The sequence below is a fragment of the Bos grunniens genome, chromosome 18 (assembly GCF_055505025.1).
Source record: "Bos grunniens cultivar Pamir isolate PY7600 chromosome 18, Bosgru_T2T1.0, whole genome shotgun sequence".
Classification (NCBI taxonomy): Eukaryota; Metazoa; Chordata; class Mammalia; order Artiodactyla; family Bovidae; genus Bos; species Bos grunniens.
Window position 1 is genome coordinate 62374313 of NC_141182.1, and position 18067 is coordinate 62392379.

Below are 18067 nucleotides of genomic sequence, written 5' to 3' on the forward strand. Positions count from 1 at the left end.
GTCAAGGCTATGGTTTTTACAGTAGTCATGTATGGATGTGAGAGTTGGACTATAAAGAAAACTGAGCAGCAAAGAATTTATGATTTTGAACTGTGGTGTTGGAGAAGACTTTTGAGAGTCCCTTGAACTGCAAGGAGATCTAACGAGTCCATCCTAAAGGAAATCAGTCCTGAATATACACTGGAAGGACTGATGCTGAAGCTGAAACTCCAATACTTCGGCCATCTGATGTGAAGAACAGACTCATTGGAAAAGACCTTCATGCTGGCCAAGATTGAAGGCAGGAGGAGAAGGGGACAACAGAGGGTGAGATGGTTGGATGGCATCACCGATGCGATGGACATGAGTAAACTCCGGGAGTTGGTAATGGACAGGGAAGCCTGGCATGCTGCAGTCCATGGCATCGCAAAGAGTCGGACACTACTGAGCGACTGAACTGATGCCCCTACTCTCCCAAGAAAACAATTTAAAGTTGCTCCAATCCAAATATCTTGCAAATTTCTTTCTTATTGGGTTTTACAACCATCTACATTGTACGTGTGAGAAATGCAGGCACGACCCTGAGAAATATGGTGACCTTTTCAAAGTCACACAACCAGGCCACAGAATGAATTGGACTCTTAAGACCTCAGCCCTGTCCTTGGTGCTGTAAAAACCCATCTTTGGGCTCTTTCCTCCCAAACATCATACCACCTAAGGTCTTTTGCTAACAAACCCCAGTACGACCACTGTGGCTGTTTGATGACTGTATTTCTGCAAATGGACTTTAAAATCCTTACATTGGTAAACTTGGTCTCACTGGGTTAAGGCAAGCCATGCAGAGGAGGTGACCGCAAAAATGTGTAGCATGAAAACAGAAAAATCATTCAATTCTGGTCAGTGTCAACTGACTGCCAGAGCCTACTCATACAGGTTAAAAAGAGAAATTCGAGTTAGTTTCTCTGGCACCCAGCGCACCACGCAGAAGGGCTCCTGAGGGCACTGACAGGTGATTAGAAGAAATTCACCACTTTCTTCCCAGCTCCGTGGATGCCCCGCCCAATCCTCCAGTGCGCCTGCGCCAAGGCGCTGACGCCATTCCCAGGCCACGCCCCCTCCGGAGGCGACCACGGGCCTCGGGGGCGGGGCCTGGGCAGAAGATGGCCGCCGCGCGCCCGGAACCCCCGAGTCCGAGCTCAGCGGCCCCGGAGCCGCGATCCTCGGAACCTCCGGACGTGGTGCGGGCGAGGAAGGGGCCAAGGCTGGGGACTCGAGATGGCAGGAGGTCGCAGGGCTGGGGGCGGGGCTTAGGACGGGGCGGGGGTGGCATTTATGGCTCCGGCTCTGGGGGCGGAGCTTCTCGGTGGGCGAGGGGACGGGGCTTATCGTGGAGCCAATGAGGGTGGTGGGTGGGGCCTGGGTGGGTGGACCCCGAGGAGGGGTGGGTGGGACATCTGAGCTGTTGATGAGTTCGGAGAGGAGTTCCCGGGGATGGAGTTTGTCTAATTAGGGGGCGGGGCCTCCGAAATTTTAGGGGTAGCGAACCAGGTAGGTTGGGAAGGTGACCCTCAAAGACAAGGGTGTGGGGTTATAGCTGGGGCATCCACGCTGGGGTGGGGTATGATTCTGCAGGGATCTGAGGGATGCGTCTTGATGCCCAGGAGAGGATTTGGGTGGAGGAAGAAATGACTGTTCCAGGAGACTTTGGACACGCGCTCAGGATGGGAGAGTACCTGAGGACATTCATTCATTCAACAGAATTTACTAGTCCTACCTGGACCAGAGAGATGGAGAGGCGAACGAATACATAAACTGTATTCTTTCGGAGCGCGCAGTGGAATAGGGGAAGAGAGACAATAAACCAGACTTAATTGTGATCTGGAAAGAGTGAGCTGAGAGAGTGGGGGGTAGGGGAGCTAAATTTAGACGAGAGCAGTCAGCTGTGTACCGGCTTATAGTTACACTGGGGTCAGAGAGAGAAGGAGGAGCTGGGTCATGGTGGATATTAGATGACGGTTTGGGATTTTAAGTGCAACTGGAGTCATGTGACAGTTTTGAGTGGGAAAATGACTGCTGTCTGATTTCCATTTTTCAAAAGGTCATTCGGGCTGCTTTGGGGAGGTGGGTTATAAGGGAGCAGGCGTAGGCACAGAGACATTCAGAGGGTTAGGAAACTTGGCAAGAGATGATTGGCTTTTAAGTGCAGGTAGAGGAGAGAAATGGCTGGATCTGTGATGTATTTTGGGCAGGAGGGGAAGCCTTGATGGTCATAGGGCAGAATCCCGGAGGATAGAGAGCTGAATCTAGAAATCGAGGGGCCCAGTAGGCTGCAGAGAGCGTTTTAATAAGTGGGGCGTGTTGGGGGTGGAGTGTGGCGGGGTCCACAGGCTCCTCTGTTTCTCCCTCTCCCCACTCAGGTCCTGGTGCATGATGATGGCCGCCCGGCCACCCCCCCGAGTGACCTCATCGAGATCCAGGTGGTGAAGGTGACGGACACCACCCTGGTCCCCGAGCCCCCGGAGCCAGGTTCTCTGCACTGTGCCTTGTGCCCGGCTGCCTTCCGGCTGGTCTCCGAGCTGCTGTTCCATGAACATGGTCACCTGGCGGGGGCTGAGGGTGGCGGGCAGGGTGGGGACCCCAGCCGGTGTCATGTGTGTGGCCACAGCTGCCCCGGCCCTGCCAGCCTCCGTGCCCACTATAGCCTGCATACGGGCGAGCGGCCCTACCGCTGCGCGCTCTGCCCCCGGGCCTTCAAGGCCCTGGCCCCTCTGCTGCGGCACCAGCACCGACACGGGGTAGAGCCGGGGGCCCCTCGGAGGCCCCCGGAGGCGGCGGCGGCGACTCCAGAGCAGCGGCCCAGGGCGCCCCCGGAGAGGTCGGAGGTTGTGCTGGCGGCGGCAGCTGCGGGCGCGGCGGTGGGGAAGCCCTTCGCCTGCAGGTTCTGCGCCAAGCCGTTCCGCCGCTCCTCAGACATGCTAGACCACGAGCGGGTGCACACGGGCGAGCGGCCCTACCACTGCGGCGTGTGCGGCAAGGGCTTCACCCAGTCCTCGGTGCTCAGCGTCCACGCGCGCATCCACACTGGCGAGCGCCCCTTCCGCTGCAGCCTCTGCGACCGCACTTTCAACAACTCCTCCAACTTCCGCAAGCATCAGCGCACCCATGTCCACGGCCGGGGCCGGGGGACTCTGGGGGCCCGCTGGCACCGGGGGCTGAGGGGCCGGGGAGCAGGTGTGGGGCAGGGAACCCTCCTGAAGAGGGGTGTGGGGAGACGGCCAGAGTAAAGGTGGAGGTCGACCAGTAGTCTGGGAGCGCACATTGCTGCAGAGGAGGAGTGGGTGGGTAAGAGAGGCCAGGGAGGACGAGGAGAGGTTCGGGGTGGGGTGACGTCAGAGCTCGCAGAGATGGCCACGAGCGGCCGTGGGAGAGCGCACGGACAGCCAGGCTCAGGACGCTCACAAGTCACACAGCCCCTGCGTGTGGTTCCGAGAAAGGCACAGTGGCAGCCCTGTGGGTGCTAGAAACCTGAGCTGGATGTCATGGCCTCATCCGCCTCCCCGATGGCTTGTCCTTGCGCAAGACATCACTTGTCGCAGCAGAGCCTGGGCACTTCTTGGGGCAGGGGGATCCAGGCTGGACCCTTTCGCCTACCTCACTGGATCACACTGACCCTGATACTGCCCACCTGTCCTCAGTCTGCCCGCTGGATCCTCCAATAAAGAAGCTGGGACCCTGTCACCTCAAAGCCAGAGGGTCCCCGAGTCACAGTGTCAAGGATGGAAGCCTGACCCTAAGGGTTTTGACACCAGGAGCCCGACCCCTGCTCCCATGGTGGTCCCTCCCCTAAGCCAGACTCCTCTTTCAAGACAACTAAAAAGATGGCCCACACTCAGCCAGCTGCTGCTCCCCTCTTAAAGCTCTCGGCTCAGAGCCCAGGCTCTCCTGGGGGCTACCAAGTAGCCCCCAGTGGATCTAATTCCCTTCCACTACCAATTGGGAGCAAACAGCTTACAGGCCAGTCCCAGGCTATCCCACGGAAGGGTTGGTGGATGCCGATGGAGCTGTCCTGGAGGGCCTGTGGTGGGTGTGGGGCAGGAGATGAGTCATTGGGGTGGGGGCAGAGGAGGACCTGGGGGCTGGATGTGGGAGGCCTCCAGTGCTATTCCTATTAAAGGAATTTCTGAAGGGTTTCTCTATGTTGATCTTGTTTTGCGGGGCGGGTAGGAGGGCTACCCTAGGGTCTTGTCCCCAGCAGTGAGTTGTGACTCTCTTCAAACCTCTGTTTCCTCATCTTTAGAACCAGGGAGGGGGTGGTCGGGGGAGGTGTTGGCGGTGGACAGTTTCTGGCTATACAGAGAAGCTATGCGGTTCAGCTGTGGAACTAGGGGTCAGGGAAGTTCGGCAATATGAAGGGGCTCCCAGGATTGGTATGCTTCAGGAAGGGGAGCCCAGGACTCACACCTCTTCCTGTTCACCCAACACCCCCACAAGACATCCCATAGATGAAAGAGAATTCTGTTTTCACCAAGGAGATGCCCCTGGTGTGGATATCACCACCCAAGCTACACAGCTTGGTGGGTTCCTTAAGCCATCTTCACCCTTCACCCATCCGTCTAATCCCTTATCAATTTCCTGTTGTTGGAATCTGAACGCCTCTTTTCATCATCACTACCCTTGAAGACCAAGCCAACAAGTCTCACAGGTCGGGGCCCCCGCCCTCCTCACTCTCCAGGCTGTGGCCACCTGGACCCACCCTTTGGAAACACAGATCCCCACCTTGTCACCAACCCCCAGCTCCTTGTGGCCGCGAGGAGGGATCCCAAATGTGAGTGCCTATAGGCACTTCATGATGATGTGAGTGAGGAAGGTGGAGGGGTTTCGAGGAGAAACACCAGGACCAGCGAGGTGAAGTGGGCCCACTGACACGTGGGATGCGACGGTGCTGCAGCACTTTGGAGAGTACATGCCACATCCAAAGACAGCAAGGACTACTTGGCCCCGGGCGGATGCAGACCACGTTGCGAGATCTTCCAAATTTTCAAAAGTTGCATTGCTGTTTCTATTATGTGAACTCGCTCTCTTTTTTTAATGTGGCTGCATTGGGTCTTAGTTGTGCATGTAGGATCTAGTTCCCCGACCAGGGATTGATCCCCGGCCCTCTGCACTGGGTTTCTGAGTCTTAACCACTGGACCACCAGGCAAGTCCCCATATGTAAAATCGTTCCACGTTCAAAGTTTGGCAGCCAAGTCTTTTTTTTTTTCCCCTCCCATGGGCTAAACCGGAATCAGTGGCTCAGATCCAGCAGCTGCCTGCCTCCAACCCCTGACTCCAAGGTCATCCGAGCTCTGCTGTTTGGGATTTGTGGCTCTTCAGGAGCCAGTCCCCGACCCTCGGCATCTCCGGCCACACCAATCTATTCAAAATTGGCTGGAACAGCTGGGTTGACTTGGACACGCTTTAATCCTCCACCTGGAATTCAATGCCCACATCACTTGGCAAGCTTCCACGGCCCTGTCATCCTTTGGATGTCCTGCTCCTCCTGAGAGCCTCGTTAGCCCCTCCAGTCTGATACGGAGAGTGTGCCATGCTCTCAACCCCCTGGGAGACTCCACGTCCTCTACAGCATGGTGCACAGCATCCATGTGACTCACTTTGAGTCCCACGCCAGGTCTGTCACCTGCTGGGTCTCTGGCATTAGAGCAAGGTGGCCACACTGGCTTCCTGCCCTCTCGTGGGTCAAACTGGACTCACCCAGGCAGTGACCCCTGACCTGAGTTGGTCTCCAGGTTTCAGTCCTGAGGCACCCAGGACTGTAGGTCCAGGGCTACTACGAACCTGCTAGGTATCCTTGGAGCCTTTCATCTCGGGGACCTCAGCATCCTCGTCTGACAAGTGGGCTAAGTCAGCCTCACAGGGCATATATTTCACTGCTCTGAGGACCAAAATGGGGGCTGTGAAAGGGCTTCTGGAGTTCCACAAAGTCACCCTGGAGGGAGACATTCTGTAAATGGGCTGTATAATAAACAGCCCTGGCTCACCAGCTCTCTTCCGGCTCATTTGAGGGCCAGGAACGTGTCCACTTCGTGTTTCCCGGTGCTAAGTCACTCAGTCGTGTCCAACTTTTGCAACCCCATGGACTGCAGCCCGCCGGGCTCCTGTCCATGGAATTTTCCAGGCAAGAATACTGGAGTGGGTTGCCATTCCCTCCTCCAGGGGGTCTTCCCGACCCAGGGGTCGAAACCATGTTTCTTACGACTCCTGCAATGGCAAGCAGGTTCTTCCCCGCCAGTGCCAATGTTTCCCCAGTGTCCATCAAAGGGCTGGGCAGATGGGCCCTGGGGAAATGTTGGCCGTGGAATAAACAAACCACAAAAGCATTCTGAAGGGAACGGGGTCCAGGTACCTGGTCGGTTCCCAGAGCCATGACTTAACCTGTCTTGTTCTGCACGTGCTCCACTGGGAGCCCAGAGCCTGGACATGGTGAAGCCTCAGTGACTACCAGCTGATTGAGGAAAAGCAGAGAGAGGCAGGGCAAGGCAGAAGGTGTTGGGAAATCACCATCCCAGGAAGCTGAAGTTCTCAGCCTTCCGTTTGTCAGCGCTCAACCCCCTCCCCTGGGACGAAAGAAGGGACTCCAGCGGCCCTGTTGATAAGATTTATTATTCTCCGCTCTGTACAAGCCGCGTCTGCCCCCCGCCCCCCACCCCCACAAACCAAGAGCACCCAGGCCCCCACCCCGTGCCCTCCCGAACCGCTCGCGCTCCGCTGTCCGGCCAGCTTGCCGGGGAAGGGGGAGAGGCTGTCCAGACCCGGCTCCACCCAGCTCACCGAGGGGGCTGCAGGCTGCTGGGGCAGGGGGGCTGGAGAGGGGTACACATCAGGGGTGGACGGAGGGTCGAGTTCAGTGTCCGATAGGAGGAGGAGAGGGCCAGGGAGGTCCAGGTGGAGAGAGGCAGGCTAGGGTCTGCACGACATGGGCCTTGGGGGAGGAGACTAGTCTGTCTTAAGTTCGGAAGGATGATGGATGGGAGGGCCGGCAGGAGGAGGTCCGCGTCCCCGAGGGACGAGTCCGGGAGGGGACGTCTGATGGGAGTGGCGATGGGGAGGCACACTCCCGGGTCAGGCGTCCTTCCCGGGCAACGGGCCGGCCCCTGCTCCCGGCCCCGCCAGGCCCTCAGCCTTGTGCGCCAGGCGGTGTTTCTTGAGGCCGTATGTGTTGGCGAACCCCTCGCCGCAGGAGGAGCAGCGGAAAGGCCGGCCACCCTGGTGGGCCGCCAGGTGCTTGCGGAAGTAGCCGGGATCCTTGAAGGCCTTGAGGCAGGCGGGACAGCGGAGCTCGGGCCGCGGCGGCTCGTGCGCGCGCTGATGGCGCAGCACGGAGCTCAGGTAGAAGAAGCCCTTGCCGCAGTGCTCGCAGCGATAGGCGCGCTCGCCAAGGTGCAGCCGCTGGTGCTCCAGCAGGTTGGAGCGGTAGCGGAAGGTCTTGCCGCAGGCGCCGCAGCGCAGGGGCCGCGCCACAGCGTGTAGCCGCCGGTGCTCCGCCAGGCTGGACGACTGCGCGAAGCGCTTGGCGCACACGCCGCACTTGAAGGCGCGCTCGCCCGTGTGCACCACGCGGTGCTGCCGCAGGTACCAGGAGCGCAGGAAGCCGCGGCCACACACGCCGCAGCGGTAGGGCCGCTGCTCCGTGTGGCAGCGCTGGTGGCGCATGAGCAGGGCCGCCTCCCAGAAGCGCTTGCCGCACACCGGGCAGCGGAAGCCTCGCTTCTGCCGGTGGCTGCGCCGGTGCAGCAGCAGGTCGTAGGCGCCCGCGAAGCTCTGGCCGCACAGGCCGCAGCCCAGGGTCCGGCGCACCAGGTGCACGTACTTGTGGGTCACCAGGCCCAGGAAGTGCTTGAAGCTCTGGCCGCAGGTGGCACAGCTGAAGCGCTCGGGGCCCGCGCTGGCGCCCCCGCTGCCCCCGGCCGCCGCGGACCCACCAGCGTCCTCGCCCCCGGACACCCCGGCCAGCGCCGCCACGGCTGCCCCCACCTCCCCGGCCAGCCCGTTGTCCAGCACGGTGGCCGCGTCGGTGCCGCCGGAGCCCTCCGGGGGCTGGACGCCGCCGGGCGCGGGCGGCAGCAGGCGCTCGGGGGCCGCCTGGTGCACCAGCTTGTGCCACATGAGGTTCTCGATGAAGCCGAAGGTCTTGCCACAGGCGTCACAGCCGTAGGGCTTCTCGGCCATGTGCGCCTCCTTGTGGCTCATGACGTGGAAGAGATCCGGGAAGTGCTCGCCACAGTCCGAGCAGGCGTAGCTGAGCCCGTCCGCGGCGGCCCCAGACGCGGCTGAGCTGCTCGGGCCGGCCGCCCCCGCGGCGCCCTGGGCGGCGGGGAGGCCAGCGGCCCCGGCCAGGGCGCAGGGCAGCTGGAGCCGGTGCACTTGGCGGTGGCGCGTGAGGCTCTGCGGGTAGCCGAAGACCTTGCCGCAGAGTTCGCACTTATAGGGCCGCTCGCGGGTATGCACCACGTGGTGCTTGCTCAGGTGGAAGGACTCGCGGAAGCGCTTCCCGCACACCGGGCACTGGTGCGGCTTCTCACCCGTGTGGATCCGCTCGTGCCGCTTCAGGGTCTCGCGGCGCCCAAAGCCACGCCCGCAAATGCCGCAGCAGAACGTCTTGCCGGGCGTGCCGGCGCCTGAGCCCCCAGCCCCGCCAGGGCCGGCCCCGCCGAGCAGCAGCGGGTGGGCGCCCAGCAGCGGGACGGGCACGGCGCCGTACACCACTGCCGCGGCCGCCGCCGCCGCCGCCTTCTCGCCGTCTGAGGCGGGCGGGTCCGGGGGCAGCAGGTAGGGCCCCGGCGGGAAGGCGGGTGCGGGCGGCGCGCCGGGGGCCGCCGCGTCCTTGGGCGCGTCGGGGGCAGCGGGCGGGCCGTGCGCCGCCTTGTGGCGCAGCAGGCTCTGCGGCGCTGAGTAGGACTTGCCGCACAGCTCGCAGGGGTAAGCGGGCCGCGGCCCGGGAGCGCCCGCGTGCGCCGCCTGGTGCTTGAGCAAGTAGGCGGCGTCGCGGAAGGCCTTGCCGCACACGCCGCAGGGCAGGCGCAGCAGGTCGGCTGAGTGCGTCTTCACATGGCGCTTGAGGCTCTCCCGGCGGTTGAAGCTCTTGCTGCACACGGAGCACGAGAAGGGCTTCTCGCCCGTGTGGATGATCTGGTGCTGGTGCAGGTGGCTGGGCTTCTTGAACACCTTCCAGCACAGCGTGCAGGCGAACGGGCCGTCGCCACCCCCCGCCGCCGCCGCCGTCCCCACTGGAGGGGCCACCCCGACGCCCGCGCCCGCGGGGGCCGCGCTGCCATCGGTGGGCGCGGCCGGGGGCCCAGGGGGCGCCGAGGAGGGCGCGGCAGGCGCTGGCAGGCCCAGCGGCGGGAGCGGCGGTGGCGCCGGGGCGCCCGCAGCCGGCGGCACGTCCTTGTGGCAGCGGCGGTGGCGGATAAGGCTGGACACGTGGTTGTAGGTGCGGCCGCAGACGCCGCACTCGTAGGGCCGCTCGCCCGAGTGCACGAGCATGTGCTGCACCAGGTGCGAGGACTGCTTGAAGGACTTCTGGCACACGCCACATGGGAAGCGCCGCTCCATCAGGTACTTGAGCCGCCGGAAGTAGCCTTTGTCGTCCTTGGCCGCGTCGCAGCCTGCTGTCCCCGCCGCCGGACCCGGCGGCGCCTGCGAGGCAGCGGGGAGTGGCCCAGGGGTCCCCGGGGGCGCGGCCAGCCCCGGTGCGGCCCCTGGCCCGGAGGCCGGCCCCCCGCGCTTCAGGTTCCCAAACAGGTGCTGGTGGCCCGAGAGGTCCACGATGCCCCACTGCGGGGCAGGGAAGGCCGTGTCGAAGATCGGGGGCGGCGGTGCCCCAAAGGCGGGCGGCAGTGGCGGGTCGGGCTTCTTAGCCTGGGAAGACGACGACGAGGACGAGGAGGAGGACGAGGACGAGGAGGACGACGAGGAGGGGGCCTCGGCCTTGGGCTTGAAGCTGGCCTGGGGCGGGTAGTCGTACTGGGGCGGCGGTGGCTGTGGCGGCGGCTGTGGCGGGGGCCCCGGCGCGCAGGGCAGCGCAGCTACCGCCTTGGCGTGCTCCCCGTACAGCTCCATGGGCTCGAAACGCTGGTGGTTGAGGAACTCCAGGAAGTCGAAGGGGTAGCTTTGGAAGTGGACCCCGTCCTCGCCCCCCAGGCCGCCGCTCCCGCCGCCCCCGGCACCGCTGCCCGCTGGGTTGGCCTCCATTCTGGGCGGCGGGGAGACGGGGGACCCTGCGGAGAAGAGAGCGGGGCTCAGGAGGCAGGGCCGCATGGGGTCCCCTAGCTGCGGGCACTAGAAGAGCCACAGGCACCAGCCGGGCTCCCCCCCCCCCACTATCTGTCCTCGCCCGTCGGTCCCTCTGTCCTTCCCCCGCAGCGAGTGGTCTTCCCCCAGGGCTCCGCTGGCACGCTGACTGACCTATCCCACTGGGCCTGCCGCCTCCTGCCCGCGACCTCTCTGGCCCTCGTCTCCTTCCTCCTCCAGAGATTCCCCCTCTCCCTTCTTCCCGCGGTTCCCACACATCTCCATCCATCCCCAACACCGCCGGCACGCCTTGTTCTGACTCTGGTCTCGGGCCCCTGTGAAACACTTTCAGGCCTCCAGGCTGGGTTGCCCAGGCCCTCTTCTCTGTAGCCCCCACCACCACACACGCACTAGCCCAAGCCCTGTGCTCCCAAACCCCTCAGGTTCTGCCTTTGCCAAAAGACAAGAACAGTTTCAATCAGAGTGGTTAAGAGGGTGGCCTGTGGAGCCACGATGCCCTGCTAGCCTCTCGCTGTGTGACCCTGGACAAGTTCCTGAACCTGTCTGTGCCTGAACCTCCCCATCTACACGTGGAGGTGACAAAGCATGTCCCTGTCTCCCAGGGCTGCTGCGAGGACCGGACAAGCTACGGTGGGTCCGGTGGACACTCGGGGCCCTCTGGGGATTCTCATCCTCATAGTAGGAACACAAAGTCAGGACAAACGGGGTGGGGGGGGGGGGCGGGGGGAGAGCTGGGACGAGGGCCATGTGGGTAGTTCCTGCACTACCTACCAGGTAGGAAGGAGGCGCTGCCAGCCTGAGAGGAAAAACAAGCAACAGTAGGAAACATGCCGGGCCAGGGTTTAAGCCCCATCCCCATCCTGACCTATGCTTGTAAAGGGGGCGCTGACCCCCAGAAGGAGGGGGACTTAAGGGGGCTGGCTGGCAGAGCTCGCTGGCCCAGTCCCTGGAGCTACGTGTACCTTCATGGGCATCACGCGCCTGGAAGGAGCCTGGTGGCAGGTGGTCCAGGAGCGGGGGTTCCTGCCCTCGCCCCTGGGGGCAACTCCTGCTCCCTCCACCCAGCAGTCGTTCTCTAAGCACTTTTCCAGGACCTCTCCTTCCAGACTGCAGCTGGCCAGCATCCGTCTGCCTCAATCCAGTGTCCCCTGCAGTTGATCTCAGCCTGACATCCACCAGGGGCCCCGGGAAATGCCTCCACTGAGCGGGTGGAGTGCCACGGGGAGAAGGGTCCGCCCGGTCAGGCGTGCTTCTTAGCCATTGTCCCCCCTCTGCTGGGGCCCAGGCCCTGCGGCCAGACCACCCCAGGGGCCAGTGGGCCCGTCCGCGCCACCTGCCCGTTGGGCTGCCTCTGTCCCCAGACAGGTGAAAGGTGAGTGCCTCCCCGACCCCTGCCCGGAGGTCAGTATTTTTAGCCTCCAGCTCCTGGTGTCCCTGGGTGCGACTCAGCAGCCCATGCCCTTCACACTCGGCTGGTTAATCTGATCTCCGTAAGGAGCAAAGGCGTGGCCAGGTGCTGGTGGAAGCCTGTGTGCGAAGCCGAGTCCAGGAGGCAGTGCTGGAGTGGGCTGGGGAGGGGACCGTGGGGAGGCATGTGAAGGATGGGGGGGTGGGTGGGTAGGGAGCTCCCCACGGGGGCAGGGCCGGGTCCCGGGATGAAGCCCCGCCCCACCCCCAAGCACACAGCTAAGGCTGCGGGGCGCTCCCCCAGGCCAGCACCCTCGGAATCCCCGCCATGACGCGCACGCACAAGGAGGTTCCCCGAGGAGGAGGAAGGTGAGGGTGGAACTGGGGGGACAGGAGCCTTACTTTGGGGGTGCTCTCTGGGTTATGAGGGGCGTTTCTACAGGGGCTGGGTGGGAGGGGGGTTACCTTCCTGAACACATGGCGGTGAGGCGGTGCAGCTGCTCCCTCCTGCCTGGACCCTCTTCCCCAGACCTCACGCCCCCTGCCCTAACCCCCTCTGCTCCGGGTCGATGTTGCCTCCAGGAGAGGGGACGTGCACCCCTCATCCTGCTGCACTTTTTTCACCAAAGCCACTGCTGCCAATATACTGCGCATATGTCCTCTTGCTGTCGCTTTACTGTCGGCTCTCCTCGCCTAAGACAGTGAAGACTTGGCCTGTGTGGCTCACCACTGGGCGCCCAGCACCTAGCACAGCGCCTGGCGCAGCGTGGCTACTCGGTAAGTTATTTGCTGAAATGTGGGAATTAAACAGCACCCTCCCTCATCACCAGTGGGAAATCAAATGGACAAAAATGGAAAAGTAACAAAAGTTAGATGCAGCTAAAGCTGGGCTCAGAGGCAAACTTGTAGCTGTTGGTGTCTACTGATATAAATTCGTTGAATAAAGGGAATCGACTGTGCTGAACAGTACTTCCGGGGTTGGCGGGGGGTGGGGGTGGGGTGGCAGCATTTAGCAGAGATGGAGCTGATATTGTCGAGGTGTGCCCAGGAGGATGAGTTCTGGTGGAAATGATGTCGTGAAGAGGGCCTCCAGGGCAGGTGAGATGCCGAAGGACTGCGGCTGAGAGATGCAGGCGGTGGGACTGAAGGACAAAACTGACCGGGCTCACAACTATTTCCACTGGGAAAGGAGCCACATTTCCTGTCTCCGGGGACCTGAGTCTTAAACTGCTGTCTTTCTAAGAGGAGATGTATGGTGTATTTCGTGCAGAGTGGCCTGAGGGGGTAGCCCCTCCCAAGGGGCAGGAGTCCCACAGCAACTGCAGTCACAGTCCTAACAACTCGTGTTTACTGTCTGATGGGTGTCATGTGGACCATCACCCTGATGCCTCCTAACGTCCTGTACATTACTGGATCCATTGCACAAGGAAGGAAACAGAGAAGTGGGAGGGGGCCTTTCCCCAAGGAGGGGAAAGCAAGTACTGGATTCCAGGCCCCTGATGCCCAGACCTGTGGGCCATGCTGGTGCAATAAAGCTGCCCTGTGATGAGATTCTCATCTGTAATGACAATAACAATGACACACAGTAACGGGGAGCCTGAGTGCTTCCTACGTGGCAAGTACCCTTTTAAATCCTTCATGTGTGTTGACTCAATGAGTCTTCCCAATAACCCTAGAAGATGGTTCAGATTATTAACCCCATTTTACAGAGGAAGAGACTGAGGGCCCGAGAGGTCAATTAATCTCCTAAAGTCATACCACCAACAAGTGGCAGGGCCAGGAATCGCAGGCCAGTGATGAGGTTCAAGAGGACATGCTGTTATCCTCACAACATGCTGTCTATCTTTTTCTATTTTTGTGGTAACAACTCATGGCTTGCAAGATCTTAGTTCCCTGATCAGGGATGGAACCTGGTCCCCCCTGCAGCGAAAGCATGGGGTCCTAACCATTAGACCACCAGGGAATTTCCATGCTGTCTTTCAATCTCTCTCTCCAAAATAAAAATTTTTTAAAGCCTTCACTCCACTTTGTGCCGGAAATACACTCTGCCCACTCACTCTGCCGCCACACAACGCCAGGACTGGCCACTGGCATTTCCTCCATGCTACCAGCATCACACTGTTTTATGTGTCTTGTTTCAATCACACTCACAACAGACTCGCAAGATAAGCATTCCTGGGACTTCCCTGGTGATCCAGTGGTTAAGAATCTGCCTTGCAATGCAGGGGAAGTGGGTTCAATCCCTGGTTGGGGAATGAAGATCCCACATGCCGCAACTACGGAGCCCGCGCGCCACAACTAAGACCAACTGAGCCAAATAAATACGAAAAAAGGAAAAAGATAAGCTTTATTATTGTTCTCACTTAGTAGACAGAAGACTAAGACCGAACCATGTCACTGTTGCTCCTCTGCTCAAAACCTGCAGTGACATCTCAGAGGAGGTCAGAGAAGACCTCCACAGCCCCAGCTGCCTCCTGGCAGCTCTGGCCACATGCCGGCTCCATCGCTGCCCCAGGGCCTTTGCACAGGCTGTTGCTTCTGCCTGGAAGGCTGGGACTCCCATACATACGGCTCTCTCACCCCCTCATCTCCTTCACGTCTGCTCAGATGCTGTCTTCTCAACAGGGTGCTCCAAGACCACTATGACCTGTCACCCAGAGCAACATTCCTGCTCACCCCAGCCTCCTTCGCTTCTCTCCTTTCCAGTCAGTGCATGCGCGTGTGCGTCTGCAACCCTATGGACTGCAGCCCACAGGGCTCCATGCGGATTCTCCAGGCAAGAATACTGGAGTGGGTTGCCATGCCGTCCAGTCAGTACCACCACGTATGTTCTATTTGTTGCTGGACTGCCCCTCCTGGAGGTGGGCTCCAAGCAGGCAAGATTTGCATCTGACTTGTTCACTGGTCTAGCTCCAGCACTTAGAACAGGGCCTGTCTCGACAAATGTGTTAAATGAGTGACTGAATGAGGCCTGGAAATAGGGAGTGGTCTGCTCAGAGATATGAAGGCTAGTGCGAGCCAGGTTTCATGCTCTTAACCATTTCACTCCCGGGAGAGGGGAGCATTAAGGAGCCCCCCATCCCCCCTGGAGGACTGCAGCTGTCCAGGAGAGCAGTCTACACACCAACCTAACTTCTCGGTGCTGGGGGGACAGGGATCTCTTGAAAGAGGCGTTCCTGTCACTTCCTCTGACACTGCGGCCCTGCTATGCTCTTACCCTGCTGTATTTCTTTCACACAAGTATCTATATTTTGCTTTTTAATTGTCTGCCCCAGAGCTGGCATATGCACTCCACGAGGACAGGGCTGTCTGTTTTGTTCTCTGCTGCATCCCCAGTGTGTAGCAGGTGTTCATTGAACAGTTGTTGAACAAAGGAAAAGAATGAACAAATGAAGAATGCTCTGGGCTCCGCAGAGCTGATCAAGGCCAGGTGACTGATCACAATGCCCCCACCTCTGAAGCCCTGTGAGATCACACCGTCTCCCCCCTCATCCTCCCTTCCATTCCTCTGCTCCAACCTCACCACCTCCCCTGCTGCCCCTCCCATCAGCACGCTCACAGCCACCTCAGGGCCTCTGCCTGGGAACAATTCACCCAGATCTTTCCGTGGCGAGGTTGCCTGTGCTAATTCAGGTTTCACCTCTGAAGTAGCTCTTAAGGCTCTCAGAAAAACCCAGAAAACAGCACCGATCTTGTTTGCTTGCTTTTGATCTGTCTCAACCATACTGTAAAGACCCACAAAACAAAGACTGTATGGCTCTCTCCCCTTCACGCTGTACACCCTGGACCTGGAACAGCAAGTGCATATTCGTTCAGTGAAGAGTGAACGAATGCATGTCCAAGGGAAGAGGCGGCTGAAGCTGGGTCTTCCTTGGGGAGTCCAGGAGAAGGGGCGTGGGGACAAGCTGCAGGTGAGGATGTGAGCTGTTAGGGCCAGGGGCAGAGGAGCTTTCTGAGGGGAAAGCCTCACGTGGGGTTCCCTGGGAGGACCCCAGACAGGCGCTAACCCCGAGGAGGGCGGGGTGGGGGGTGGGGTTTCAGGGGAGCCTGGGGCTAAACCGGCAGCTATTCCTACCTGAAGGGGGGGAGGGTGTGTGAGAGCACAACTCTAGGGGGAGCTGTTTATGGAAGGGGGGAGTGAGGGTGTCGGTCATCGAAAGCAATATTCTCAAGGGAGATTATTGTGGGGAGGGGTGGGGGAGAAAAGGAAAAAAGGTATTTTGGGCGGCTGATCAGAATGCAATGTATTTTTACAGTAACGAAAGGGGCGTTGGGGGGGTGGTTAGGAGCTTTGGGGGCTGTTGTGCGTGGACAGAGAAAATAGGGGTCTGCTATAAAACACTAATACCACACTCTTGCGAAGCAACCTACAAGAATACCAAAGGGAGGGTTCACGGACAGCTGCTCTGCACGGGGACGAGCAATGCCGATGGCATTTTGGGGGCTGTCCTTCAGGAAGCAAAGACGGGGGGGCTGTGTAGAAAGGGAACCTATGAGAAAGCCTTAGTGGGGGGCCCTGGCAGCAGCTGAGGGATCGCCACGAATGAGAGCGCTCTGGTAGCTGTCCTGCACTGGGGGCGGTAATGGGGCGCTATCCGGAGTAGTCTTCTGGGGGAGCAGTCATGGGGGGGCCCCCAGCGAGGGCCGGGCGCGAGAAGCACTGATAGGAACGCTCTGGGAACCAAGACGGGCCAGGGCGGGACCCCCCGCCCACGCTGCCCCCGGGCCCCCGGGCCACGCGCCCCGTCACTCACCGGCGCCGGGGTCTCCGCCGGGAGGAGGCTGAGGAGGCGGAGGAGGCGCCGCCGCTCCGGGGAGACCCGAGGGCCCGACCGGAAGTGCCACCCCCTCCCCCTCCCCGGCAGCCCCGCGCCGCCCGCCTACCCGCCCGTCCGGAAGCGGAAATCGCGCCCGTCTCCGAGGCGCCGGCGTGGAGGAGCGGAAAGGGGAGGTGGCGGCGGAGACCGGGAAGGGGAAGTGCGCCTGCGCGCTGGCTCGGGGGCCGCAGGGACAGGGGGAAGCCGGCCCTGCTTCCGGTGGGCGAGCGGAGAGCAGTGCGCCTGCCCCTTCTTAGGGCACCGCCCACACGCCCCGGGCCCCTCGTTAAGCCACGCCCCTTATGCAAAATCAACGCCTAAGCCCCGCCCCAGCCCCGACGACTCCTCTTTCGGAGCTTATTTAGCATAGTCCCCGCTCACCGCCTCAGAACCCACCTTCGTCGACCCAGCCCTTGAAGTCTGCCCCGTACTCCCAGTCTCAAAGGCCCCCACTCTCTGGAAGCCCACCTCTCCCTGGTAACCCCCGCCTCTCGGAGCTTCTGGGGCCGAGCCACGCCCCTGAGCGTGAGCCCCGCCTTTTCCGCTCTCAGTATTTAAGCCCCCGCCTCTCTCACCGCTTTCACGTTCAATTGTTTCGCACTTCCAAAGCATTTCGCTAAGTCAGGGGGCCTGAAAGTGTGGCTTGAATACCTGCGGCAACGGCGCCACAGGAAATTCGTTAGAAATGTAAATTCCCAGCCCCCTACCCCAGATTCCCTGAATCACAGACCCTGGGGGAAGGGCCTAGGGACCTGCGTTTTAAAACACCCTTCAGGTGATTTTGACGCAGGCTGAAGTTTCGAACCACACAGTTTTACCACATTTTACACGGCCCCTCTCGTATACTCGCTCTAAGCCTCGCCTCTAACTCAGCCCCACTTCAAGCAGCTAAGCCCAAGTCTCTCCAGCCCTTCCTCCTAAACTCTGCTTTCCTCTGGGACTCTCCTTTGGTACTCCTCTCTTAAGGACCCTCTTCTCTCCCCTTGGCCTGCACAGCAGTTATATCCACCGCTCAGCATCCTCACAGTTCAAGTCCTACCTGTCCCAACACCTTGCTCTCCAGCAGTTTCCCCTTGAAGCCCCTCCCGTCGGATAAACCATCCATTCCCTCTAAACGCCCTGTTTCTGCCCACCAACCCGCCCACTTGCTTAAGCCCCTCCCCGTCCTCAGTCCCCTTATCCTAGGCCCCGCCCACAGCCATCACCTAACTGCGCAACGTCCTGACATCTGCAGGTCCAGGTCACTCCTTATCTAGTTGCTGCTACTGCTGCTAAGTCGCTTCAGTCGGGTCCGACTCTGTGCGACCCCATAGACGGCAGCCCACCAGGCTCCCCCGTCCCTGGCATTCTCCAGGCAAGAACACTGGAGTGGTCAGTCCAGCACGTAACCCTTAATTCCGTTGTGTCTCTGCAAACAGCTCCAGAACAAAGAGATGGGCCAAAGTGGTGAATAATTAGAATGGAATCTGGTTAGAATGACGCGGGGAACGGGGACTCGGGGTCACGTTTGCACCGAAGGTTCTATGTTTTACTTGAGTGGACATTAAAGGGA

At 60.6% G+C, this 18067-nt stretch overlaps 2 protein-coding genes across 4 annotated transcripts; one reads left to right on the forward strand and one right to left on the reverse strand.

Moving 5' to 3' along the window:
- The first annotated feature begins 1067 nt into the window (after nucleotides 1-1067).
- Nucleotides 1068-4169, forward strand: ZNF784 (zinc finger protein 784). Its single transcript, XM_086354413.1, is given in 3 exon segments — nucleotides 1068-1217; nucleotides 2397-3147; nucleotides 3150-4169. Coding segments are annotated over 3 exon segments (963 nt in total). The 5' UTR covers nucleotides 1068-1139; the 3' UTR covers nucleotides 3284-4169.
- A 2453-nt stretch (nucleotides 4170-6622) lies between these two features.
- Nucleotides 6623-18017, reverse strand: ZNF865 (zinc finger protein 865). 3 transcript variants are annotated; one of them, XM_086354405.1, is made up of 2 exons: nucleotides 17555-18017; nucleotides 6623-10257 (listed from the first exon to the last, which is right to left on the reverse strand). In XM_086354405.1, exon 2 carries the CDS (start codon nucleotides 10229-10231, stop codon nucleotides 7100-7102), a length of 3132 nt encoding a protein of 1043 aa, XP_086210531.1. In that variant the 5' UTR covers nucleotides 10232-10257; nucleotides 17555-18017; the 3' UTR covers nucleotides 6623-7099. The 3 variants fall into 3 exon arrangements, with proteins under 3 accessions (XP_086210531.1, XP_086210532.1, XP_086210530.1); XM_086354406.1 differs by lacking the exon at nucleotides 17555-18017 and adding an exon at nucleotides 16912-17543; XM_086354404.1 differs by lacking the exon at nucleotides 17555-18017 and adding an exon at nucleotides 16453-16795.
- Nucleotides 18018-18067: the final 50 nt, after the last annotated feature.

Bases quoted from the DNA above. Each gene is read 5' to 3' on its own strand.
- ZNF865 (XM_086354405.1), bottom strand. From the start codon at position 10,231: ATGGAGGCCAACCCAGCGGGCAGCGGTGCCGGGGGCGGCGGGAGCGGC.